Below are 27,903 nucleotides of genomic sequence, written 5' to 3' on the forward strand. Positions count from 1 at the left end.
AACCCAAATAACTAGAGGAAATGTGACAGAGAACTGCCATTACCCTATGTGAGAATGAACTCAAGTGAGAGACTGCCTACAGCATGCAAGGAGTGTAGGAGCTTGGCAAGAAGTGCGTGAATGTATCTGTTGTACATCTGAGTGTTCATTAGGAATACATCTCGGTGATAACGAATCAATGAACTTACCACATTTTTCATTAAAAAGATTTTCAACTTTCTGCTTTAGGTCAGTAATTTTGGCATTCCATGCCTCTGTCAGGAAAACAATGGGAACGATTAAATCAACACCCACACGGTGAATCAATCCTTGAAGAATATTTTTAAAGCTGCCTAATAAATTATTATGCTTGATAACCAATTTACTGTGACATTAAAAAGAACAAAATGGCTTTCATTCTGCAAATGGCCCTGAAACGCTCTGCTGCAGCCTAAACCTGAAGCCATGAGAATCCTCACTTTGCTAAAGCTTTGAAAAACACTGCTACTACATAAAGCAAGTGCACTGAAATTGAAGTTAATGCAAGACTGATCCAAATCTACAATATCAGGCAAGAAATTACTCATCTGAGCCAGCAGTCAAATAGTAGCAGAAAGCTGTTCATACATTCAGTGACACATGCCCAACTGTGTCACTTCCAGGCTTGCCATGACTATACTGGGTTTATGGAATTGGTAGCACTGGAGAGGTCCAAAACAGAGATCTCACAAAATCAGCTCTGTTAGAGCATGGCTTACTAACCATAGTTCAGATCTGCCCCTCTCTTACGTACCACTCACGTGCATCTGCACAGAGAGGCTCAACACTTCAGGTTCACTTGAGGGCTTATTAAGCCTATGCACAACATAAGACCTCAGCTCTGTTAAAGCACTCTCATAGCACTGGGCACCAGACAGCAAACCCATCAAGAGTCTGCAGCACTGCAAGGTGACAGAGCAGCACAAGTCTCAAGTGTTTAATTCTGAAGGTTAATAAGATCTTAATGGACCTGTGATGCATCTGAACAGCATTCTCCAAACATCATCCAGGGTTTCTCTGATGCATATTACTATTGATGACTGATAACTGAGTTTATGTGAAAACAAGAAGTTTGTGAATGAATTCAAAATCTCTCTGATATGAAACCACCAGATTTTTCAACACCAGTATGAATGGAATGTGTCCATGCTAATTCCCATAATATTTACCAAAAGAAAAATCTCGTCCTCTTGGCTTGAAACTCGTGTTGGACCCATTGGTTTGAGAATTAGTTTGAACATCTGCTGTCTGTGCTTTATTAGGACCTGTAAAGAAAGACATTACTTATATACATGCAGAGAACAGAAGCATACATCACACAGAAGAACAACACATCCAACTTGATCACCAGAGAAGGCTTCACTTCTGAATCAAGACTGGAATTAAAAACAAAAGCTTTCAGAATCTCTTCTAGGATCATAATTAAGTGACACAATTGCTCACATCAGTCATTTCTCTGCTCAGGACTACATCAGTTCCCACATCTCTGCTTGGAATAAAAGGCTCAAACTGTCAACCTCATACATTTTGCATAACCACCATTGCACAGAATCCAGTATTATTCAGAAATGAAAAGTAAAACCTCTTCTATACTGAACTGTATCTACAGCCCTGAAATGATACTGGGTTTGTTACACAAGGTGCAGCCAGAAATCAATGCTACGGCATAAAAACTTAAATAACAGAGTAAAACAATTATAAGAATAGAACAGGAACGTGTAAGAATATTTTATTATACTTCTTCCTTACCTTCTTCAACAGTAACTTCTATCTCTGGGACCTGTAAATTGCTTGCAGGACTTTGTAACCTCTTTGAACTCTTTGGACTTGCTCCTAGAAACCAAGATATTATGAGCTGTAATGCACAAACACTCTATGCTGTATAGCTTGCACAGCTAACAAGAAAACCAAACTGTGTTTTGAAAACTCTAACAGACTAACCTGTATCTGTACTAAGTACAGCTTACACTGTAAGAACTGAACAATTCAGACAGCAGCAAAATAAAAGCTGTAGAACCTGGGTAAATAGTATATTCTCTACTGGAATAGTCTTAAGTAAAGGAAAAAAAAAAAGAAATATGCTTACATTCAAGTAATCCTTAATACTAGTAGATTCAGAGGCTACCATGCTAGTTCACCTTAAGAAATACCTTTGTTTGCAACACCATGGTTTCCTACCATAAAGACCTCTGTCTGCTAAGGAAGCAGAAAGCAAATGCTTATGGATCGATGGCAGCAAATAATACTTAACTGTTTACCTTTAGTGTTTATTTGACTAGCCAGTCTTGGTGGCAAATAGGAGGCGACAAGCTCAGGCCTGAAAATCGAACAGAATACAATTCAGTTCCATATGCAAGAAAAATAACACAGCAAAGCATCCCAAATTCCATGGAATTCTGTCAGATTCAGATGGACATAACATCACGTCTCCACAATAAGGTTCTGCTAGCAGCACGTGAGACTCTCCACCTATAAGCAGAAAAGGTCAGAAAGGAAAGCTACATGCCCCACTCTAATAAACAACCCAAAAAATGAGGAAAGAAAAACAAAGTGAAGCTTCCAGCTGCAGGGCCACTTCTCCCTAGGTCCACAATGCACACAACACAAATTATGCATTTACATTCCCTAAGGAAGTCATACACTTCTAGGAGATCAACTTAGGTACAAAGTCTCCTGCTTCAGGATAACAGCACTTAGCTAGAATTCAAGCTCTCCGTTTTCTGAGAAGTAAATCGAGCAACTTCAAAATCAGGAAGGAAAGCAACCGAATTACAAACTTACTTCTTAACAACAAATCTGATCTTATTGCTCCCACGGACAATTCTCTCCAGGCGTGGAATCCCAAACCAGGTGGGACTCCTGAAGGGAATTCCTTCTGGCAAGCCTTCGACGTACAAGTGCTCAGGGTTTGATTCAAACACAGGATAGGGAACTTTCACTGCCTCTGAAAGCCCCAGGGCTAAAGCTGAAAATGAAGATCAACAATAGTTTGTGCACTTGAATGAGAGGTATGAGAGTCAAGTGATTTTAAGAAGGTTGGCTTCCAGAAGTTGTTCTACTCAGAGGTAACAAAACCAACCAGCCAAGAGAAATATGGACGTTCATTCTCTGTTATTTTATGAAGAATATTTACAAATGGGGTCTTAGTCCATCGTGCCACAGATTACAACTCTTATCTAAGCTCTCTCTTATCTATTTGTATCTAATATTTTCTTTTGGCAACTTCTTGCATCCAAAAGCTTTCCGTACACTTATCCTCCCCATCACACAGTTGGAAAAACTAAGGGCTAGGATGCTGTCATAGAGTCATTAATATAAGTTATTGGGATGAGTCAGTGGACAGTACATAAGAGAAGCCAATACTTCCATACATCCTAGTGCATTTCTGAAGTCTAAGTGAGCCCAGTAAAATGGGAAACACCTCTTGCAGAACAGTTTTAAAACACAGCAGCTGTATAAAGCAGTTAACTTAACATTTCACTTACCAAATTTCATATTAAATATCTCTTCTACTTGCTTTCTTAGCTTTGTGATCCTGATGTTCCAATCTTCTTTGGCTGAGAACAAGAAACAGATGGAGTGTTATTCACATCTCATTATCTGGTATTATTTGAATACATTTTTTCTCAACCCATTGGGTAGACAAGCACGTGAGTAGATAAGGACGTGCAGTGAGTAATGACCATTAATGGAAGCTTAAGTGATACATGGAATTCTCTTTATATAATGGAAGATCTCTTTAAATGTAGTCACAAGTGTCAAAATTGTCCAAAGTGGGAGAACTTTTTTTGCAGAGCAGGATGGCTTTCAGATGCAGGAAAGAATTATTCCAGTGGGTTTCCAAAGATAGAATTCATTCCAGTGTATAACACCCTTTAGAACAGAAGACACAGATTTAAGGAGTGCTTTTTTGGACATTTTTATTAGCTTAAAAAGTCATCTTCAATCCTGCTTTTTGTCACAAAGAAGTCAATATAGGAGTGCTGACCATTGGTAGCTTAGATGAAGAAGAAAACAAAGGATGCTTTTCTTCTCTGGCAAACAGCGCCAGATCCTTCTAGAAGAGGTATTAAGGCACATGTGAGATGAAGAAGTGATCTGAGAAAGCCAGCATGGCTTCACTAAGAGCAGACTGTGCCCAAACCACCTAGCAGCCTTCTATGGCACAGTGACAGCATCAGTGGACAAACAGAAAAGCAACTGATGTCATCTACCTGGACTTGCGTATGGTGCTTGACATGATCCCACAGCACATCCTTATCTCTAAATTGGAGATGAAAGGATTTGAAGGCTGGACCATTTGGTGGATAACGAATGGCTGGATGGCTGCAGCCAGAGGGCTCTACACCCAGGTGGAGGCTGGTTAGGACTCCCCCAGCATCCCATGTGAGTGTCCCATGGTCCTCCAGCGGTCCATGTGAGGACAAATACTCTTTAACATCTTTACCAATAGCTTGGGTGATGGAACCAAGATGGAACCAAGCTTGGGTCAAGGCAAGCCTAGATATGTGCACAGACTGGAAGAAGAACTCCTTGAGAGGAGCCCTGCAGAGAAATGCTTGAGGAAAGGCTGACGCGAGCCAGCAGTGCATACCTGCAGCCCAGAAGGCCAAGAGTGCCCTGGGCTGCATCAGCAGAAGGTGCCAGCAGACAGGAAGGGGACCGTCCCCCTCTGCTTTGCCCTGCCCTCACGAGGCCCCATCTGGAGTACTGCATCCAGGTCTGGGGCTCCCAGTACAGGAAAGCTGTTGAGTTTTTGGAGGGAGTCCAGAGGAGGACTACAAAGATATCAGAAGGCTGGAACAACTCTCTTATAAAGACAGGATGACGGAGCTGGGCTTGTTGAGCCTGGAGTAGAGAAGGCTGCATGGTGACCTCTTCGCGGCATTCCAGTATTTAAAGAGAGATCATATACAGGAGTGAAATCAACTTTTTCTACAGGTAGACAGTGATTGGACAAGGGGTACCAGCTTAAAGCTAGAAGAGGAGAGATTTCAATGAGATGTCAGGGGGAAGCTTTTCCACAAAGAGATTGCAGATGCCCCATGCCTGACAGCACTCAAGGCCAAGCTGGATGATGCCCTGGGCAACCTGATCTGGTGCTGGATCCAGCAGTCAGCATCCCTGCCCACAGCAGGTGGGCTGGACCTAGATGATCCTCGAGGTCCCCTCCAACCCAAGCCATTCTATGATTCTACAAGTCTGATTTTTTTTTCCCTGCAGAGAACTCAATATGATTGTTTCTTGAATTCAGAGCTTGCTTAGCCAGAGAAATGAGTGGGAAAAAGCCTAGGAAGCTCTGGGTCTCAGTCTGTGTTATTACTACAAGTGGATTCACACTTAAAAAAAACAACAAAAAAAAAACCCAAGATCTAGATTATGAACTTCTGTGGCAAGAAAAGAGCATTCTGTTGTCTCAGGCAAATAACAATAAAAACATCACACTAAATTAATCTGGATTCTTTTCCTGTTTCAAAAGCACTCGTGTTTTTGAGAAGTCATTAAAATCCCTTAACAACAGAGGCTTGAAGAAAAGCCCAACTAAATTAGCTGTGAAATGCTATGGGACTCCAGAGCTTTGCACCAGGATAACAACTCCAGCTCTCCAGGGCTGCACATATGATCCATTCTAGCTCCTCAAAGATAGCCGGACTGCACTGCAATTCAGAAACCCATCCGTTCTCATGATGATCAATGCATCCTGTTCAAACCTCACAAAAAGCACGTCATGGCATGCATCACAGAAAGAATACTTCTTGAAAAATGCTGTAATGATCCAAATTAGCTTCCACACCAATCCCTTGAGACCACACCAATGCCCCTTAGAGACAGCACCTGTCTTGCCTGATGTGTTTGTCCCAGGTTGAGTAACTTCAGGTGAACTGAGAGTTAGCAGCTCTGGCCTGCAAACAGAAAGCAGATCATCTACCCATTCTTTGCACAGCGTAAGTAATGCATGCTTTTCATAACATTAAATGAGAAGCTGGGATCTTTCTGTTGAGCACTTCACACTCGTGAACGTGCTACCAAAATATCTTGGAAAAAACTTGCCTGGATTGCAAATACTCAGTTTAAAATGCAGAATATTTAATGTGCCTGTTTGGCAAACGAAGACTGAATGCTTTGCGATTGAATGGAACCAAGTGGTTGATTACATAAATGGTGTTTGTGATGAGGCATTCAAACAAATTTTTACCTTTTGATTACAAATTTTATTCTGTTGCCCACTTGAATTATTTTCTCAAGGCGAGGGATCCCATACCAGGCTGGACTCCTAAAGGGAATGTTCTCTGGCAGACCTTCAACGTAGAGGTCAGCAGAATGGACCTCAAATTTCTGGTATGGAACAGCTTTAGGCTCAGTGCTCCCCAAGGCCTCAGCTGTTAGAACAGGATAAATCCATTAACTGGACAGTTTGACATCTTTCTCTGTTAAAAAAAAGCTTCATTCAAAGCTACAAAGCCTCCATATTACTGCAAGCATGACCCTAGAAGCTGGTACCATGCAGGATATCTGAATCCAACAGACTCCAAGTCTCAGCACATCGAGAACAAACTTCTACCAAACTGCATTATGTTGACATTGGGCAGTCACACTGCTAGACATTACTAAGGGATTCTTCACTAGGGCATCATACAGTGGTTTTAGTCAAAGTTTTAAACCTACTGTGGAACAACACAATATTTTAACCCAGCTTTTATAAAATAAAATGGTCAACTTCATAAAACTCATAAGACCCAGAAATGTTCAAATGTTAATGGTACTGCATTTGGCTTCTTTCACTAAGAATTTAACTAGTTGTAAATACAGTAGAGCAATACAACTTCTTTCTCCAGTCAACTGCCAGGATTATAAACAATTAAGGGTGCCACTTATGAAGACATTGACACAAATGAATGAGAGCAACCTTCAAGAAACACAACACCACAACAGAAAGCAACGACACTGCGCTCACCAAACTTCTTACAGAAGAGTTGATCTACTGTCTTTCTCAGTTTGTTGATTTTGGCATACCACTCCTCCTTCACTGCATTTTAGAGTGACACAGGAAAAAAAAAAAGAAACATTCCCTAATTACTTTGGTTATATTTTCAGTTGTTTAGCTGAAGAAGTACGCATTCAACTCTCAAGTGCAGTGCTTGTATATTCCTTCAATCCGTAGATCTCATTTGGAGGTGGGATCAGTTGTTTGTTTTGTTTTTTTTTTTTCCCCAGTTCAATCGTCTCAAATATTACATTAATGCTATGCACACAGGACAAAACTTGTCTTCAAGGAGTTTTCCTTAAGCTCTGAACATCCACAAGCAAGCTTTCACAACAGGTGCAGTATCAGTCTGCTCCTACTAATGCTGAGCTTCCTGAATCTATTCCTCTCATTGTTTGTGTACAACACCTATTAGAATCATAGAATGGCTTGGGTTGGAAGGGGCCTCAAAGATCAACCAGCTCCAACCCCCCAGTAAATTACATCAAATGATTTGAAATCACTTGAAACGTCGAGCAGCTTAGTTCCAGCTCTCTGAAATGTTGCCTCGACAATACTTAAGATATGACTTAAGTCACAACTGAGATACAGAACACAAGTGCCAGCTACGTAGATTAACATATCCTGGGTGAATAAACAAGCTTCAATCTAGTTTTTCATCATTTTATTACTTGAGCTTCTTTGGTCGTTCATTAAAACACACGCATCTTCTGTAGAGTTCGTGAGAGAAAGCTTTGTAGCTGAAAATAGTGTGAGATTTGGTCCTCTGGGAGATCAAAATGACAATGTCAGTTCTGTCCTGTGGGGTAGTTGGAATGGTAGCAGCTTTTGTTCATGTTTTGTCATGTGTGTTTGTCACTTGGGATAAACACCCAGGTACCTTTGTCCTTAACAAGTAACCACTGAGCTGCCATGCTGCGGGTGTAGTCAGCATGGACAAACAACTCCCACTGCAGAACTGCATTGCGCCAGGCTGCCCTATCTTCATAGGCACCTGTTCACAACTCTTCAGCCATTTCCTGAGCCCAATCTGTCTTCTCAGGGCTTCAGCACCACACTATTTTAAGCACAGCTTCCTGACCAGCCTGTTACCCACAGGAACACAAACGTGAATCCTCTTTCTTCTGCTGGTCCTAAAAACAGCTCCACTCCCACTGGGGGCAACCAGTGGGAATACAGAGACACAGAGCTGAGCCCAGGGCTGAGCTCTCCCTGCTGGGATGGAAGAGGAGCTGCTGACCCTACAGGGAAAGGGGGAATCCAAGCACGGAGAAACCTTTAGGAAAGGAGGCTCAGACAGCTGCTGTGTTCCGAGATGGTTCCCTGAAATAGTGTCATCACCCTTATCAAATGTTTTCTGAGAAGTAACACAGAAGTCACACACGGATGTGGCATCATCAACAGGTTTGTGAGGGCAAGCAAAATAAAAGGCAATGGACCGCCACTATTCTTCTTAGCTACAAGAGATATACAGGATATGCAACATGCCTGCTCTGTCTTCATAACCACCATATTACATATGACAGAAACAGCAGAGAAAAAGGCTTATTTTAAAACCCACATAAGAGGACAGTTGTGTTTAAGAGTCAACCATTAGCCTACCTACTATTTTTATAGCCAAACTTGGTGCTAAAAGGAGCAGTAGGTTAAGACTCAAAATCCTAGGTTAACTTATACTGCACAAAAACTTTAAAGAGGCATCCTTAAGACATCATTTCTTAATTTAGATCTTCAGCGTCCACTTTAAGTACAGTCTTTGATATACTTCTTTTTATAACAGAAGACTGCGGGTATGTAACCCACTACAATGGTGCTGTAGTAGTGCAGATAATACCATTCATACACTTGTGTTCAGACAGAGACTTGGAATTGCTCTGGTATGACTGCAAACACACAGTTCATCCAGGCTGAGATTGCCAGCAAGCTGCACAGTGGGGTTGGGAGGATTTTGTATGCCTGAGTTTTGGTAACAGACAAAGCCCTCAGCACATGGCTTACTTGGACAGTTAAAAAAAAAAAAGCCCTGGAACCCAAAAAACAGTGGAATACAGCTAAGGAGGAAATCAAGCCCAGGGACGTAATTTAGCAACTTTTGCCCATGCAAAAGTGCAATTCTTTTCAAATTTGATTTTTTTCCCATTCTATTTTCTTCTCCCAACTCACAGAGAAATGGGTTCACGAGTGCCACTGTAACAGAAATCTGTCCTTGAAGTTTGGCTTCATTTCTGCTACCTCTGGATGGTGCTCAGTGGAGGCAAACCACATACAAGCACGTATCTGCTGAGAAGCACTGCTGATGGCAAAGACTCGTGGTCAGAAAGCACTGCCTCTGCAGTGCTACCAGAAAACCAAGTCCCACCATCCAAGCAAGTCATACACCACGCTAATAAACGTCTCTATTACCAGTACATCCATTAATACATTTTAGATCATCTAATTTTGGCAAATAGCAGATGTAAGTAACTATTCCGTGATACAGACAGCTCCCTTCCCGGTACCATCTGTAGGAACCAATGCCATTTTTCTGTATCTCAGACTTGGCTCATTATTTTTTAATTCTGGACAGCTGATTCAAAATAGGTGTTAGGGTTGGTATATTTCTGAGAAAAGAAACTTTGATATCCAGTATTGCTTTTCATATTAAACCTAAAAAGAAACACTAAAAACACCTGGCTTTCAAATGGCACTCCTGAAGAGCCGATCTGAAAGCACACAACAAAACACTTTATGGTAAGTCTGTTTCCACTCAAACGTTCACAGTTTTATTTGTGGCTCTGATTAATGAGTGGTTTTTTTTTTTAATGCACTTCAAATTCACAAGTTTTGGGATGGTGCATCAGTGATTCTTAAAATATCTTTCTACATCTAATTATATTAACTTAGAAAAGCATCGTGCTCACAAATAAAGAATAAACACAGAGGAAAGAACTGCTGGATTTCCAAACTCCCTGCAGGATCTGAAGACTTTATTGGGAAACTGCTGTCACTCTGTAGCTAAGGACCATCCAGAACAATAAGAATGATTTGCAGTGTGTTATCAGTAGAAGCTGATGGTGGGCATAGCTAAGACCAATAGGCAAAGAGGAAACCATATGGTACTCAGTTCGCACACCTGAAGACCTACCTCCTGCAGCTGGTTTGTCCACTGGTTCATCTTCTTGTGTTGAATTCAAAAGCTCGTGCCTAGAAGATTTAAGATCCACGCTTCAACAGTGATACAAACTGGGGTAAACCAGAAGTTACAGCCCTTAGTCACAGCCTCTCTAGCAGATACATCTAGCAAATAAAAGTCACCAGTGGAGGATCAAAAACTGAAACGAGATGTTGAGATTCATAATATTACATTCCAATTAACACTGAAGTATTGTAAGAGCTGGGTGGAACTCTCCTGACAAAAACATTTCTCACTCCTGATACTCACATCCACCTGAGCCATAACATTTCATAGTAACAGAGACTGAAATCACCTCTGAGGTCTGAGACACACTTACCAGTCAAGACTACCATCAGATACAAAGCAGCAAACTGAAAAGTTAACCTTTAAAAACCAACATCTACAGCAGACGTTTCTGTTTGACAATCACAGCTGGTTTTATCCATACCAGAACATACTTTTTTAATTATGGCATTTCTCACAGAGTTGTTGAGCTGCTCTGGTTACCATACACTGCAAGACTGATAAGCAGCATGAATGAGTTACTGTTAACCACTAACAGAAACCTGACCAGAGCTGGCTCCTGTATTGCATTAATGTGAAAATCTGTGCATCGTGGCTGATTTTAAGAGAGACAAAAGACAGATCTATGGCTCTCCCTCTTTTCTGTTTACCTGCAAGGTTGGGATGACAGAAACAGAACATAAAACCTTTCAAAGGTGGCGTCCACAGGGGCAAAGGCTGATGTTGCCACTGATTCTGAGCCTGACCACTGCAATCAGCACAGCCCTGCCCACTTCAAAAGCTCCCGGATTAGGCCCTACAGCCCTGCACAACAGCACAATGCCATCTGTTACTCACAGTAATATATAAATGCCCATCTCTGGTGTGAAACATCACACGTCTGAAGTGAAGCAACAAGTGACAGAAGGCGAATAACCAGGCACTATCAAATCTGCAACATCAGTCTACCACAGTGGCACACGTAGCACTGCAGTCTCTCCCATCATATCCTGAACTCACACTAGATTCAGGCACCCCCAAATCCCACCTGTTTTTGTAGCAAGTCACGTCAGGGCTCTCCTAGAAAAGACACTGAGGCAAGAAATGAGAAAAAAAAAGAGAAAGGAGCCCAGAAGATATTCCGGCTTAAAGGCGGAAGATATACTGCCAGGGTGAGAGGGAAGGCAGCTGGGCCCTCAAACAGCCCCCATGTAAGGTCTGTCTTCACGTATGCTATCAGATATACTTCATGACAACATCATGGACACCATACGTGCACATATACACACACCTAAATCCTAAGAAGCAGCCCCTGTTTTGGCCTCAAACCTGTCCTGGGAGATGCTGTATACAGACACAGACCTTTACAATGTTGCAGCAAGTGAAAAATAAAAGCACTGTCTGAAACTCAGGCCAGGATCTTCAGACAGCATTAAAAGGTGCCTCAGTCAATGGCTTTCAACGCATCTTACAGCTGCTGAGACTAAAATGTTACAAAGGGATCTGCCTGTGATAAAAAGCCTCTGAGAGATCCATCCAGTTATCACCCACTGCCGTGGCGTTCTGATCTGATAAGCTGAATTTCTCATCTGAGTAAGCCTGAAATAAAAACCACTCATCAACACTGCAAAGCAACGCCTCAGCAGAAATCAGTGCAGAAACCCGTGAAGACATGAAGCAGAGAGGGCCAAGCAAAGAAAAGAAGCGTAAAACGGGGACAAAACCCACAGGATTCCTTACTTTTTAATCACAAACCGGATCCGCTCCTTCGCCACGAGAATCCTCTCCAGACGAGGAATGCCATACATGGAAGGCCTTCTAAAGGGAACGCCCTCCGGCAGCCCTTCCACATAGAGGTCTTCCACATGGGACTGGAAGAGGGCGTACGGGACGGCCACGGGGCCCTTTGCTTTTATAGCCTGAGCTTGAAGAGAGAAGGAGAATGAAATCATTAGACCAGCTTGTGGCTCTACTACTCTACTATTACTGGTTTACAAAAGTCAGTCATGTTTTACTGGGGGAAGGGGGCAAACATATGATCTTATGAGTGAATTCTCGAGGCTTCGGTGCACTTTAGAAATGCAAGAAATCACTACAGAACTTAACAGTATACTGTTATACAATATACTGTATACATCACTCAGAAGAATTTTGCCCTGCTAATGAAACCTTTGAAGCCACTGAAAAAACACACAATGGCATAGCACTGGAAAATAACCTCAGTGTGTCTCTTAAAGTTACGAGGACCAAATCACATTGATACACCTACCATCACAGAACCATAGAAAGGCCTGGGTTGAATCCCCCTGTGTCCCAACCCCCTGCTATATGCAGGGTCGCCAACCAGCAGCCCAGGCTGCCTACAGCCACATCCAGCCTGGCCTTGAAGGCCTGCAGGGATGGGGTATCCACAGCCTCCTTGGGCAACCTGTTCAGTGCGTCACCACCCTCTGGGTGAAAAACTTCCACCTAATATCCAACCTGAACCTCCCCTGTCTCAGTTTAAAACCATTCCCCCTCATTCTATCACTATCCACCCTCATAAACAGCCATTCCCCCTCCAAAATACCCTCTCCAGGTACCATGCTGTCACATACTAAGAGAAAAAGACATGACAGTTTGCAAATACCAAGAGCTCTGATCTCTTTTTCCTCACAAGGGAACCTTAATTTTGCAGATCATGCAACAAGAATTCCCTACCAGCATCTGATTGGTCTGCAAATAGTTTGGAACATTCTGTTGCTCTGCTATGCACATCAGATGCAAGAAATTACGTGAGGAGAAAAATATTAGCAGATCAAAAAGGTGACCCCTTTGGTAATGCAACTTGTTGAATGCAGTTATGTATCTGCTTGCAAAACAAAGCCACTCAATGGCACTTTTTTCAAGCAATGGAAAACAGACAGCATATTTGCAAGAGTTCATATGAACCTCCAGGTTCTTACGTGCAATAAAAACAGTTCAGTTTTTAAAGGCATATGGATAACATGCCCTGTCAGCCGTTTAGAAACAGTGGTTTCAGGTGTGTTTATGGCACAAAAGGGGAAGCTTTGAAAATACTGCCCGCATCTTTGCCTTAAATTCTGCTGAGCATGAAATACATAAGTCCCAGAAAACCATGAGGGGAGCTGTGTTTCAACCAGACTTGGCTCCCACTGCTAATAATAAGGTGCCAAAACTAAAGCCAAGATGTACTTGTGCACAGAGATGGACAAACAGGCTAAAGAAAACCTATCCAAACGTGACTGTCAGAGGAGATGTAGGACAACCTCCACATGAACTGCTGTGCATCATCCCAGCCCTTCACTGAAGCAGCTTCTTACTGCAGTTATGCACCTCTAATTTGTGTCCTTCTAAGAAATTCAAACAGACCTTGCAGCCCTGGAGGCTGCCATGGTGAGCTGTAAGGAGCATAACGAATCCAGCAGATGAGTTTCAGCTGGAAAGCAGCATTCGTGAACAACAGTTGGCCACAGAGGGGGAAAAGCAAGGAAAGCACTAAAATCTAGTGCTTCATTCCACAGCTTCAGAGTAACAACAGCTAACACTGAGGAGGCTTTGTCTTTTTAATTGTTTGTCTTTTTTTAAGTAGGAGTCCTTATTTCACTTCAAACAACAAATGTTTTAGCAAATACTCTTCCATCAACCAATGCAATCAGTGACAGCCTGCAGAGAGGCTTCTTAGATTTGCAAGTTTTTGCATAGAAATCCCATTGAATATAGGTTTCAATTTAGCCTATGTTTGTGAGACACTATCTTGTATTTATACTATAAAAAGTCATTCCATTCAGTCTACACCTAAACACCAAAATAAATACATTTGCAGACATGTCAGTAGTAATGTTTGACAGCAACTGACATTGCTAGAATGCTGTAGAGCTCCAGAAGCCAACAGATCTGAAAAGCATTCTGAGAATTCTGGACATCCATAACTCATTTAAGTAAATAAGAAATTGCATGTCCACGTAGATAGAAAGAAACGGAATCTGGTATGGAATTGGTTCATGAATCAATGGACTGTCATCCACAGGGAAAAAGGCAATGGTTTAATACCATGACCTTAATAAAAAGTCAAAAAGAACTCTTCCAAGACTCCATTTTTACACTGGATATGTGCAAACATGAAATTTAAAGCAATTCACAGAATTCCTGCAGCAAAAACAACAAACAGAAACAAAACACCTTGAGCTGTTTTCATTCAGTGTGAGTTGCCACCAATGGGCTGCTTAAATGTCAGCTGATGGTCACAGCTGAAACATGCAGCAACTCTGACAGACCACGAGCTCCATTCAGAGGACACTTCCACTTCTGATGGCAGAAAAGCAGGCCATGTACTTTGGAATTTGTACTGCTGCTGTCTTAGTCATATGTGGACACAAAAGATGCCTACATGCAACACCCAAAGTCATTCCAAAGTCTAATACATGTGCTGCTTTTTGCCCCAGGATATGCTGCAAATCAATAGTGATCAGAAAGTAACAATCAATGGTAACCAATCTCCACAGGCATTCTGTAAGGTTATCTTCCTTAAAGATTCAGTATAATTACCAAAAAGCACTGAATTTTCCAAACACAGGTGCCCAAAATATTAGCACACTGGAGCTCCAGGAAATTGAGCATAACTGAAAACTTAAATCAAGTTTTGCACTCCAGTGCCAAACTTCGCTCATCAAAAAGGCTAATGCCCACTGCTTTAAGCCCTCTAGGAACATTTTACTCTGGCTCTGAAGCAGACTAGCACCACCAACACCACGTATATGAAAATGCTGTGATTTCCATTGCCAAAGGAACAGAAGCAGCTGTTTTAAAAGGAATGTGACACGTACCATATTTTTTCTCAAACAGTTCTTCAACTTGCTTTCTCAAGTCTGTAATCCGTGCATTCCATTTATCTGCAAAGAAAAGAGGACACATCAGACTGCAGGTGAAAATGGGAATCTCTTGTAAAACCTATGTTACTACTAACAGAAACACGCAGTGTGCTTTTACTGCTTGTTTGCATACAGATGTCTTGCAATACTACACCTCAAAATATATGGATCAAAACAGAAAGAAAAAGAGAATGAAATGTTTAAGATTACCTCCCAAACTTGTGTGGATATTAAATCAAGTTTCAAAAAAATAACAACATAAAAGGACAAAACCCAAGCTAAATTAAGTCCCAAACTAGGTTTCCTTTGATGCCTCAGTCAGCAGCTCTGACCACCATTAGGTGAAAAGTCAGTTTGCAGCTGCTGTTGATAGCTATCTGAATCCAGGGCCTGAACAGCTTGATAAAGCTTACAGTGAGGACATGAACTTGTTTTGGTGTTAATCCATACAACTACAAGGATCAGGAAGCACTATGCCTTCCTCTGCCTTAATCCAACATTTCCCCAAGTCCTGATGTTGCAAGACGTCCTCATAAATCCTACTTCTGAAGGAAGATGCAAGTTGCAAGTCAGAATTTATCCAATTCCAACTGTGTATTCCCTGGAAAATTGGATTAAATGCCAACATATTAACATCTTATTTTCTGCTTATGACAGAGAGCACACAACAGCATTTTTTGTTGAACTGCAGGACCAGTGGATTAACAGCAGCTCTATCCTAAGAGCCAAAAGGATACAAGTCAGAATTTATTGGGCTGAGGGGAAAACCCTGTTTCGTTGCATAGAGATGCTAAATACATGGACAGTCCTGGGACAACAGTCTGTGCACCTGTGAGGATGAGAGCGTGCTACTCAGCACAACAGGGCTACTGGTTGCCTTCACAACTCCCATTGTGTATCAAGGAAGACCATCTGGACACATTCCTGATCTAATGCTTACCATCACTCAGTTCAGTAGCACATTCAGTCTGATTTTCTCGTACAGTAAGTCAACTGACAAAAAGCTGACAGAGAGGAACAAACCTTGAATTTTTTTTCATCTTACCAAAATTGAACTCTCTTGTTTTTCTTCTCCCAGTACTGGCAGCTTCATTTGCTGTCTCAGTGTTCTTTGATCTCTTGTTAGGGGGCAAGTAGTCTTCATCATCTGAAAGAAACATCAAGATATCACTGCTTTACCATCCAGAGAACTGATGTGCAATGCTGGAACTGCTTGAATTTCAAGCCTTAAGACGAATATTGATCCATACTTTGAGAGCTTCACATTTTGCAATAAATTACTTGAGTAACTCTAGAAAGCTGCTGGCCTGCATGGGAACAATTTGTGTGAGAGCACCAGCACAAAGCAGAACACAGGAAAATCAAAGCTTCCCTACTTCTCCTAAGGAAAACGATATTGTGTTCTGAAACAGCTAGTCATCTCATGATCACACAATGACTCTGTGACAGCAAAAGAAACAGCAAATGAATTGTGCTGCTATAGACTAGATTTTGTATCTGAGTATCCTTCCACCAATAAGCATTGACAAATAATGCCTAAGTTTGATACTTGAAGAGCTCAAAGGTGCTAAAGCCAGTTTCAAATCAATGCAAAACTGATGCACTTCAGTGAAAGTCATTTAACAGGTCTGCCCTACCCCAAAAAACATACAAGTGGATGGAGTAGATACCTGCGACCCTGAGGCCTTTTTTAAGCAAGGTGCTACTCAGCCAGTCAGCTCCCAACCCACAATCCTGGCTTCTCTACAAACTCACAAGTTCTTAGAAAACTCCTGTTGCCAACACTTGCAATCTTAGAATGAGAAAATGGTTAAAGTAGATAGAGAAGTTGATGTCACTTATAGAATAGCACACACTCAGGTCAACGTGCATACTTAGAACCATTGAATCACAGCATGGTTGGGCTGACAGGGACCTCACAGCCCACCCAATGCCACGGCCTGGTTGCCCCCCCACCAGATCAGCCTGCATCTCCAGGGATGGGGCACCCACACTTCTATGGGCAGCAGTGCCAAGGCCTCAACCACCCTCTGAGTACAGAATGTTCCCCTAATATCTAACCTAAGTCTCTCCTCTTTTACTTTAAAGCCATTCCCTCTTGTCCTATCACTATCTGCCCACGTACAAAGTTGCTTTCCTTCCTGTTTGTAAACTCCTTTAAGTACTGGAAAGTTGCAAAGAGGTTTACCCACAGCCTTCTCTTCCCCATGCTGAACAAGCCCAGTTGCTTTAGGAAGTACAATATCACGTATTAGGAAGTATAACATTACATACTGACCTAAAGGCCCTACAAACAGAAACACAGGAACCAGATAACTAACCTTCAAGGGTGACCTCAACCTCAGGATCCTCACGTGTTTCTGAAGGAGGATGCTGGGAGGAGTCTGAAGGGGACAAAAAAACAACTTCTGAATGATGGATACAAACATTTTTAACCAAGCACTCAATGATTTTCTGCTTTAACTGACACCTGTCAAGAAGCTCCCTGGCTCACTGAGATATTTTGCATTCACAGCATGCAACAAGAAAAAGGAGCAAAGCTATCTTACCATAAGCCTTTAAGCAACTCTAGGCAGGGGTAAGGAGGCAGGGATTATACATGCTAAATCACATGTACAGCAGCGCAGAGAGTTGGCATTAATGACAGGAGGAAACTCCATACTCTTGGCTTAATAGGATTAATAGAATCATAAATATTTTTCTCTTAGTTATCAAGGATTACTAGAAACATAAACAAAGCCTGTGCAGCCCTACAGACGATGTATTTCTTTATCATTTATACAGATTCAGAGCTGTTGCACTACAATGGTTTTCCACAACAGGCTCCAACGGCCAACAGTGGAAGTGTTTTCCAACACAGTATGATCATTGTGAGGTATTTTTTTGGATCTTTAAGTACTTCCTTACATCAGGTAATAAGGTAAATAAACACAGCCTCTAAGCAGCAGCATCCTTTACAGTTCTTAGTGTTGACACTCTCTGGCATTACCATTTAGTTTAAAACCATTTCTTTCAACAACTTTGACTTTCTGGTTACTGAATTTCAACCACGCTGTGCTCCACACTCACCCAGTCTTACTATGACTAACAAGCACTCGGCAGCCACAGCTAACCTGGGCCACTCCGTGGATGTGGAAATCTTGTCTCTCCCTCATTCAGAAAAAGAATGTAAGAAAACCATACTCTGACAAAGTGCCACACACAGCATCTATAGCTATAGAATTCTACATAGGCAAAAATAAAGCCAAGTCAGATTCTCAGTCGCTTGCTATCACTCCCTATAATCAGGCACCAAGGGCTCACAGCGCTGTGCTTTGGCAAATAAAGTGCCTAGATTCTCTCCTTTCAAATAAGCAGTGCTGGCTGTGCAGCCACCATGAGAGCAGAGAACTTCATTCTCCCTTATCAGGAGAAATGCTTTTAAAATTTCATGTAACAGCACCTTTAAGCGTGGCGATTTGCATCTTCAAAGCATAATATTATGAGACTGGGAAGACTGAATACTGCTGCTAGCATAACTTGGCCTTAACACCCAAAAAATGCTTACAACGTTCACATGAACGCTATCACAAAGGTTCAGTCTCTGAACCTTGGAACTCTGACCTTATAAAGAAAACCACCGCTTGAAATGCAGATGAGTTTTCCCTAATGCCTGCAAATGGGCAGAAGAGTATTTTTAATAAACAGGAAAAAGCTGAAAGAAATGCAATTTATGAACCAATTCATCTCAGACGTCGTTGAGATTCAGTAAGGAACTGCTTCCCCTGAGGGCATGCTTTCTGCACACTTTGTTCTGTGTGTGCTGCTCACATCAGACCCAGCTACATGAAATATGTGTGTATAGATAGACCTACCTGTGTAACTTTTGGCAAGGGCAATTCTTTCATCCATCTCTGATGTTTCAGAAGGGACTCCTTGAGAACAAAGAGAACGGTTTTTTTCAGTTCAGTCTTACAACACACTCATCTTCCCACTCCAGAGAGAAAGCTGACAAATAACCCAACTCCATGCACCACGTGCTCACTTCTGACTTTGTGCAAAGCTGAATTCAGGTGTGAACAATGAACACTTCTATGCCTTTCCTCATTCACCTGAGCAAAATCTGAAATATTGAGGGGCTAATAGAAGGCACCTGCATTTCCCAGACTATGGAACAGCCAGAAAGACTCATGCAGAACAGCAGGTTTTGAGTTTTGTGTGCCTGTCTGTTAATAAACTGATTTTGAAATATCAGATGTTGATGGTTTGGCTGTTTTTCAATGCATTTTCATCACTCTTCTCCCTGTTATTCAAGGTTCACATCCCCAGCAAGTCCTTTTTGACTCTACAACTTCTACCTACGTGAAATAGACAAATACAGAGAGATTGAAAACACTTCCAATGCTACGAGTTCATCTGGTTTTAACCACAGCAGCTCTTCTGGCTGCAGCATATGAACTGCTTTACAAAGGCTGCTGCAGAAACCTCAAAAACCAAGTTAACACCCCTAAAACCTCACTGCTTAATGCTCCAGAACCACTGCAGTTAAAGTAAAGGTGCAAACTACTGCTAGCATGAATAGCTTCACACAGAGCAAAAGACATTCCATACCAACAGCACAGGTGCCCAGAACTGGAGGGCTGTCCCACTGTTAACTGGAAGTGATGGATCTGGAGAAGCTGATCTGCTTACATTGAATCACTGCTACACTCATTTGCAAATGCGACCTGCGGAGCATCACACAGCTCCATAGGAACTGTGGTCAGCCAGAGGAAGGTCTAAAAGCATTAATGTACTTTAACTGAATGTAGCACCCAGTGCAGCATTTTTCACATCCTAACAATTCCTTTGGAAAGAGGGTTAGATGTCATTCCATCCTGCCACTGCTGTCCTTCTGCCACCCACCAGCAGGCCTCTATTCACACCTTCTGCTTGAGGGTGCACATCCCTCAGCCAATGACTTACAACACAACCTGGGCCAGTTTCCAAAGTCATGCAGATATTCTTCTTTTTGCACACAGACGATAACAACACGAGAAGTATGTAACTACGAGGGGAAAGTGAGAATTACTGTAGGAAGCACAAGATGATGTTGTATAAACCTGGACCTTCCTTCCAAAACAGGTTGTCTCCAGTGTCAGCCAAAGCATTTAGCATGGCACTGGTCTTCACATTCGTCCAGGACAGAGGAAAAAATAACCAATAACCTTCCATATTGCCACTGCCCACTGAAGGAAAACTGCCCCTAATGCCCCATCAAAACACCCATGAGAAGCTTTTGAAGGCTGAAAAGTTCTATTTCCTCATCTTCTTGCTTTGCACTTCGAGTACCTTCCTAAATTTAGTAATTCAGGATTAACTCATGGCAAGATCCAAATGCCACAGCGGATTAGGAGATAATGAGGGATGAAACTAATGTCCATCTCCAGTTCTAATTTTCCCCCCTTTGATGAACTGGAGAGCTGAGTGTGCCACCAAGGCATGCAGACTCCTGGTCAGCATTACAGACATGTGAGAGGAAACAAATACTCAGGAAAACAATAACTGTGAAATTCCAGCAGTAAATCATCTCCCCAGGAAGCCCCAGGCACGTTGCTGTTCTGTAACATTCAAGTTATTTCTTCTCATAAATCAATAAATCCAGCTTTTGCTGTAGGATATTCTTAGTGAGATCTTAGCCATTTTCCCTTTTTCTGCAGCCTGTCTACACAAAAGGGAACGCCTGGGTAGACTGATCTCATCTCTCAAAACACGCCTTGGTAGAACTGTACTTCTCTAAGGCTTTCTTCTTCACACAGCATCCTCCTGCTCACTCAAACCCCTATGTTCCTGCTGAATTTATAGCTTTGTGTACTCTGTACAACCTTTGGCTTGAACCTTAGTGATAGTGACTCAAAGAAACAAAGGGGAATCTCCCTTACTTCAGGGGAAGGTAACACACCATGGCATGTAACATCTCTGGCTCACAGCACATCATCCTTTCTCCCAGTAGACTCAGTGTAGTGTCCCCTTAAATACAAGTTTGGAGGACTTTGTGGAGGGGGGAAAGGAGAGTTATTACTGGAGCATCTGTAAAAGCACCTCCATCCATAAGACTTAAATTTAGAGATCTCTAATGAAAGACAAGAGAAACTCTCTAAGGAAATCCACATTGCCTAGACTTCACTATGGAAACATGTTCTATAAACTGCTTTTTTTTTAGTTCCAACATGCTGCATTACAACAAGTTACTGATTTATGTGATTACAGTACAGACTCTTTTCAGACAGGGGCGGATTGCACTTCAGGCTAATGGCCAAATTCTGACATTAGTGTGGGGTTTTTTTTTTTTTTTTTTTGCATGAAACAGAAAGCCACAAGGGGCTGAAAAGCAAAGAAAGATAACAAGGCTTGGCCTTGGAAGTAACAACGATTAGGATGTCTCCAAAAAAGCAGCTATTATGATTGCATTATACCCTGCCTGTAAACCCAGGGACCCCAGAGACTAAGCAATAACATACACAAAGAAAAGATGATCATACACCCAGATAATTCACCTTTCAAATACTGCACTTGACTAGAGACATTTCGGTATGCCATATGGCTATGGCCATTCTGAATGACACTCATACATTACACTATCATAGAACCAACGTTCTCTGATTAGTATGCCTTAAGTAATTAGTTATTAAAACAGGTTAGCAAATGATATCAAGAATTTTTGTGTTGAAACATCAACAAAAATCTTGCCTAAGTAATACATCATTACAAAAATGGGAGGATGTGCTGCTTTGCAGTCCACTCTTCAACATACAATTGTCCTTCAGACATGCATGGCAACTTCTCCATGTTTTTGCTTTTTTTATACTGCTCAATTATCCTAACGACAAATGCAAAGAAGCTGAAATAATACATTTAGGGATCTATTCTTCTTATATTGCCATTTGTAATTAGGGCTTCTTACTTACTGTTCATTTTAACCTACAGGAAATAATTTCTTATGAATTTCTTTATCCATTCCTGGTTGAGATTAACATGCAGTATTTTAACTAGATACCTACAGATGAAGCACAGCAACTGAGAACTACTTCAAAACACATTCAGAGCCACAGTCATGGATCTCACAGCTATGCTTTGTCTATAGGAATATAATCATAACTTTCAAGACAGTTTTGGCATGCATTGGTGTTTCTATCCAAGGAAAGTGATCGATGCAGTAGGCAATTTACTGAAACTTGAAGCTAAAAAGACTCAAGCATTGCTCTGAGCATTACCATCATGCTTCCTGCTTAAAAACATCCATGGAAACAGTCTGCATGCAGAAAAAAAAACACAAGCAAAAAAAAAAGAGAAAGGAACTTTTCCTTTAAGTCCCAAACATACTCATATGGTTACCAATATTACATATTACACTGAGGAATACCAAAAGATCTGAAGTACAACTTAATGGCAGCCAGCATGGACATGCTGTGCCATAACAGCAGCAAGTGATTTCGTGTCTGACAGCCACAAAGAAGCAAAAGGAGAGCAACTCTTTCAGCAGCCAACCCATTGAGGAGATAAGCAGATGTAGAAGTTGCTATCACTACCTGGAATATTATATTGATAGTAATCAGGATCCTCTGGTTCTTCCTTCACTGTCACTGTTGACATTTCCAAAGAAATTCCTGTAGAAGGAATCAAACAAGTAGATTAAAGATAACCAAGATAGGTCAAGGGGGAATGGTTTTAAACTAAAGACAGAGGGGTTTAGGTTGGATGCTGGGAGGAAGTTTGTCACCCAGAGGGTGGTGACGCACTGAACAGGTTGCCCAAGGAGGCTGTGGATGCCCCATCCCTGGAGGCATTCAAGGCCAGGCTGGATGTGGCTCTGGGCAGCCTGGGCTGCTGGTTGGCGACCCTGCACATAGCAGGGGGTTGGAACTGGATGAGCACTGTGGTCCTTTTCAACCCAGGCCATTCTATGAGATATTCTATGAAAAGTTTTTCTCTCCACATTAGGGATAAAATAGTGCGGAAGAGGAACGAAACAAAGAGCTGTGGACCTTCCCCTTTTTTCACTTCCAGTGATAATAAGTTATTTCAGTCTATAAAACATGACAAATCTACCCCATCTAAAAGTGGAAACCTCTGGCTAAGGTAAAAAAAACTTCATAAAAACTGCAATGGAAAAGTGGCCATTTTAAACAAGCAGTTTCTCCCTCACACACAGGGTGGGTCTATGCTGTTTTTATTGGAACTTCCTATCACCATTTCAGCCTTCTGAACAGAAACTGATGGTTCTCTTGTTTGGCAAATAAGAACAAAGCTCTGAACATACCAGAATCTTCACTTGGTTCTGTTTTCACTTGAACAGGAGGGCAACTATAGAAGCAAACAGAATGAACACAGTAACGTTAACACACCCAAAAATCCTATTTCTGGAAAGTTCCTCATTCTTTACAAGCTGTTTAGTGATATCAGCCTCGAGGGAATAGGGATGGATCTCCCAGCTCTGCACTCGATGGATGTGCACAACGTTCCAAGTATGTTTACCATTTAATGAGAAGTGCACTCAGCAGAAGCACAGAAGCATTTCCCTGCTTTCGCATTAAGCAATTTTTTATTTATTCCAGATATAAGCTCTCCATTTAGAATTAAATAAATATACAGATATATAAAGTTTGTTAATTAAGGAGGGGGAAGGGAAGAACACCGCATCCGTTCCCAATCACTGCAGTAGCATAAGACATGGCAAACTTATCACTGATAGACAGACTGTGAATTAAGAACACTCACTGGGCTAATTAAACTGAATGGAAACTTTGGCAGCTGTTGGATCTGTAATAATTTCTCCACAAATAATGATCAAGAGTCTGTCCATGCTTTTTATAACCCCGTGCTATCAAAAGGTGTCCAGAGGTCAGCTGGTCAGAAAATGCCCATTAAGATAAACTATATGAAATTACATGAAAACACACTGTTGACACTGACATCAAATCACACAACAGAAGTAGATGAAATATTTAAAGACATGCAAAAAACCCTACATTATTTTAAGCTCACCTTCCACCTGGAGGTATAATTGATTGTGAAGGATCTGTCACGTGAGCTCCTGAAAGTTAAAAGACATCATTTGAATTTCCTGTAATACATTCACCCTGGATACAAATTGAAAAGCCAATTCAAATTTTGTATACTGAACCCATGCACGTGTACATGCAAAGGTATGAAGGAGAGATTAATTAAATTAGATTATTAAAGTAACACCAGTATAAAATTGCTTCAAATGTGCCTATCACTATGGTCTGCACTGCTCTCTTCCCAGATTTAAAGCTGAAATGTTAGGAAGCAAGGCTAAGCAAGCCTTTCACCCAAACTCTGCTAAAACACAGGAGATGGTTACACTGAGATTCCAGTTTACTCCTAAATTAAAGAGTCTGAATAAACAACAACTTACCTGGATGTTTCTTGGGCTCCAGGAAAGGCCTGTGTGGAAATAAGGAAAAAAAAACACCAAACCATAGCTTTAGCAAAATAGGTCAATATTTACTTTGTAGTACAAAACTAAAAAGCCAACACATCTGTTTAATAGAAACAGTCTGCAGTGCAATTTAAGAAGTGAAATTGGAAGTCTAAAAACGGACAAAGGAGTAAACTAGAGAGCAATTAACCTTTTGATGATAAATGAGATCCCTGACTTGTGTTCCAAAATCCACTTCAGGGTTGAAACATCGTAATTTGCTGGATGCATGAATGCCAGCCCCTCGGGCAGGCCCTGCACCACCACAGCAGACTGGTCTCTCTGAATCTTCTCATAAGGCACCGGGACCACCGTTGACTTTCCTAAAGCTTTCCCTAAAACCAAAAGGAGATTGTCACAAAGTCAGCAGCTAGCAAAAGGACACATGCCTCATAAATCCCATTACTTTGGAGAGGACTGGAGAGAAAACAAGGCACAGATGCAAACCCCTGCAGGAAAGCAAGCACCTCACGTACCAATATTCAGTGGAACCCACTGAGGCACAGATGCTTACTTAAAAGCAAAGGGGCCGTATTGAACGACAGCCTCAAACTAAATGCTGCAAAACAAATAAAGAAAGAAAACTAGTCAGTATATGTGCATGCTGTAGAATCAGCCAGTACAAAATAAGCTCATTATCTAAACCACAGCACAGCTGAAAAGAGTGATACCAGGTAGATATTTTGCAGCTTTCTAAGGGGACGATACAGGTAATGGAAACAATCTTCCCTTGGGAAGAAGGGGGTGTTGTCTGTGCTACACCAGCATGGATGAAGAATCCTTCGATCAAGCACTGCCTGTATTAAAGCAGAACACCTCAACCTTTTATGTTATCTGATTACTCAGTACCAATTGATCCCCTTGGACAACTGACAAGAGGAGAAATGCCCAGCTTGTTCTTAGGTGGCCATGCAAGGGTAAAAAGAGCAAGGGGAGCACTGCCCAAATGGCCACTGAGGGTCATGTAAGGCCCAGGACAACTCCACACAGGCACAGACAGCCAGGAAAGCAGACAAAAGGAGAAGCAGTATTATGATTGCTTAACTTATGGATATACAGGTAGGAGGTGTTCCTGCTCTGTTAGATAGTTGGAATATGGAATACTTGGGAATTTTGTGTATAAATAAAATGAAGAAAATGGCATTATTGTGTTTGATCTGTGTAAACTTCCACCAGCACTCAGGTCCAAATAAAAAGCACCATCTCTCCTGAGTGTGTGGGAATTGGCTCACAGCACAATGGGTAACGAATCTGCTTCTTGGACAACGAGATCATAGAGTACCCTCCTTCCAACTGAAGTAAAACTTTAGAAATCCAAAGCAGTTATCCTGAAGGCCCTGAAGCACCCACCATAGCAAAAGCAGAAGTAGTCCTCTACAGACTTCCTGAGAGCTTCCAGTTCCACGGCATCCACTGTCAGTCTGTTGGCAGGCAGTACACACTTCGTTTCCTGCAGCTCTGCAGCCCTCTCCCCTTCTACAACACCTAAAAAGGAGACAAAAAAATCAAACAAGTTATTAAAACCCTCACGGCCAAGCTCCTCTAGTTTAGACTATGGAGGGGTTAGAGGGATTCCTGCTCAGAAGTTGGAAGAACTTCTCCAACCTAGAGGCAAACGTGGGCAGTTGGTAAATGTTATAACGCTCTCCATACAGCCTTTGTAAATATCCCCCTCTGAGCATAAGAACGATTAATTAAGAGACACAGCCAAGCAGACTTTTCTTTGCATGCAGATGTAGAAAACACCATTCATCCCAGGAGAGGGTAATACAGTAGAAATTAAATGCCAAAAGGGCTCAGGAAGAAAGGGCTGGAATACTAAACAGGACAATGCTACAAGCTCAGTGTGGAAGGTCTCTAGCACTACACCTGATGTCTCATTCAGCAGATGCTGTATCCTGTTATAGGACACAACAGCTCCCACCCCGCGTGGCTTTTTCACCTTTTAAAAGACACTGAAGGGCATCTATTGCTGAACAGGGGGAGCTGCTAACAACAGAACAAATGAAAACAGTATTTCAGTCCTAAACCTTGTCCTGTTTTGCTCATAAGCAGCAAACAGAAGTGATCCATTTTTGGAGGCAACCTTTGCTTTCTGTCACTGTAGTTCTACTGAGAACCACCCAGAAAAAAATGAGGGGGAAACAATATATATTTTTTTTTCCTACAGATGAAAGAAAACAGAAGAGAGCTGCATTCCTATGAGGAACAGGACAATCAGTGTCAAAACTGCATCATGATTTCACTGTGAACAAGAACATAAACTCCGTGATTCGCACCAGTACTGCTGGCATGGTAATGTGGCTCACACAAGAAAGCAAACATCAGTTAGAACAACTGATGATAAATGGCTGTGAAAGAAGCTGAGAAGAAACACTCGCACTGAAAAAAAAAAATGCATTTGGCACCTAAAAAACCCTCATCAGGCCCAGTACGGGTGGGAAGGTGAGGTGGTGGAAGAGCTGTGTTCCCCACAGCTGAGAGCACACTGCAGGATTAGCACAGATACTCTGCAAAAGCCAACCTGTGCTCAGCAGGGTTGCAAGCAAGCTACCCAGCAGCAACTCTCACCTTGCACTGAGCATCCGTACGGTCAAGCATCCTTTATCTTCCTGCCTTAGCTAGCTCTTTTGGTTACTCAGAACCACTTTCTTGCCCTGAGCACAGTGGGAGGCAGCCCAGATGGCCACATGGCTGGCAAAGCAATCACCCCAAGCAGCCCACATCTGTCTCCATCCTCATGAAGAAAACAATCATCTTTCTAAAAGGGCTGAATTGGTTGCTTTGAAAGAAAAGCCCTCCAAAGATTTCAGTTGGTTGTTTTTGGTGACTCAAAACGATGGCATTTCAGTATGGTATTTCTTTTTTCTTGTCATTTCAGAGCAGCTCAGCATCCACAGCCTGACTTCTGTACAGGTCAACACTCCAGCTTCCTTCCTTTCATAAGTGCCGTGACGCTTACAAACTGATGAAGGGCAGCACAGCTTGGCAGTGTTACACAACACCTGCTCTGAAGGTCCACTAAGGCATGTTCTCTGATTGCAGACAAAAATAGGCCACAAAGCACGTCTGCATTCAAACATCAGACTGCAAGGAAGGGAACACTGCTGCAGGCTGCAGTTCTTTACAGAGCAGAGCTGTGCTGCAGCCAAGTAACAGAGGGAGCACTGCCTACAGTCCACTTAAGAAAGAAAAATCAAGCTTTAGCAGATAAACAATTTAATTGAAGTCAAAGAGGAGATGGTGTGCAAACGAGAGAGAAGGAGGTGGGATTCACTGTTTGGCACTCCTCTAGCAAAAGGGGCATCTGGCCCACGGTATACAAGGCATCCTGCAACAAAATGTTGGCATTCCCCTAGGTACAGCAAATCAGGCAATGATTGTAGGAGTACCAATGTCACCATGTGCAGAC

The 27,903-nt window shown here is 41.9% G+C and overlaps 1 protein-coding gene across 16 annotated transcripts in view; it reads right to left on the reverse strand.

Moving 5' to 3' along the window:
* GTF2I (general transcription factor IIi) overlaps positions 1-27,903 on the reverse strand; it is a 52,127-nt gene that overhangs the window by 12,447 nt on the left and 11,777 nt on the right. For 7 of the 16 annotated variants that reach the window (XR_001469417.4, XR_005841057.2, XM_040650575.2 and 4 more), the window contains 21 exons: positions 25,842-25,976; positions 24,643-24,826; positions 24,429-24,457; positions 24,035-24,083; positions 23,310-23,353; positions 22,579-22,656; positions 18,886-18,945; positions 17,353-17,415; positions 16,077-16,178; positions 14,987-15,052; positions 11,901-12,084; positions 10,128-10,186; positions 6,974-7,045; positions 6,215-6,398; positions 5,854-5,921; positions 3,504-3,575; positions 2,800-2,983; positions 2,277-2,335; positions 1,768-1,851; positions 1,188-1,283; positions 189-254 (listed from right to left, as the gene is read on the reverse strand). Coding sequence is in view for 11 of the 16 variants with exons in the window: in XM_040650575.2 (XP_040506509.1) it covers positions 189-254; positions 1,188-1,283; positions 1,768-1,851; positions 2,277-2,335; positions 2,800-2,983; positions 3,504-3,575; positions 5,854-5,921; positions 6,215-6,398; positions 6,974-7,045; positions 10,128-10,186; positions 11,901-12,084; positions 14,987-15,052; positions 16,077-16,178; positions 17,353-17,415; positions 18,886-18,945; positions 22,579-22,656; positions 23,310-23,353; positions 24,035-24,083; positions 24,429-24,457; positions 24,643-24,826; positions 25,842-25,976 (1,938 nt within the window). In the remaining 5 variants the exon portion in view is untranslated. Of the gene's footprint in view, positions 1-188; positions 255-1,187; positions 1,284-1,767; positions 1,852-2,276; positions 2,336-2,799; positions 2,984-3,503; positions 3,576-5,853; positions 5,922-6,214; positions 6,399-6,973; positions 7,046-10,127; positions 10,187-11,900; positions 12,085-14,986; positions 15,053-16,076; positions 16,179-17,352; positions 17,416-18,885; positions 18,946-22,578; positions 22,657-23,309; positions 23,354-24,034; positions 24,084-24,428; positions 24,458-24,642; positions 24,827-25,841; positions 25,977-27,903 lie in introns of those variants that run through there. The other 9 variants (XR_005841059.2, XR_005841058.2, XR_005841060.2 and 6 more) reach the window with 3 other exon arrangements.

The sequence above is a fragment of the Gallus gallus genome, chromosome 19, assembly GCF_016699485.2.
Source record: "Gallus gallus isolate bGalGal1 chromosome 19, bGalGal1.mat.broiler.GRCg7b, whole genome shotgun sequence".
NCBI lineage: Eukaryota > Metazoa > Chordata > Aves > Galliformes > Phasianidae > Gallus > Gallus gallus.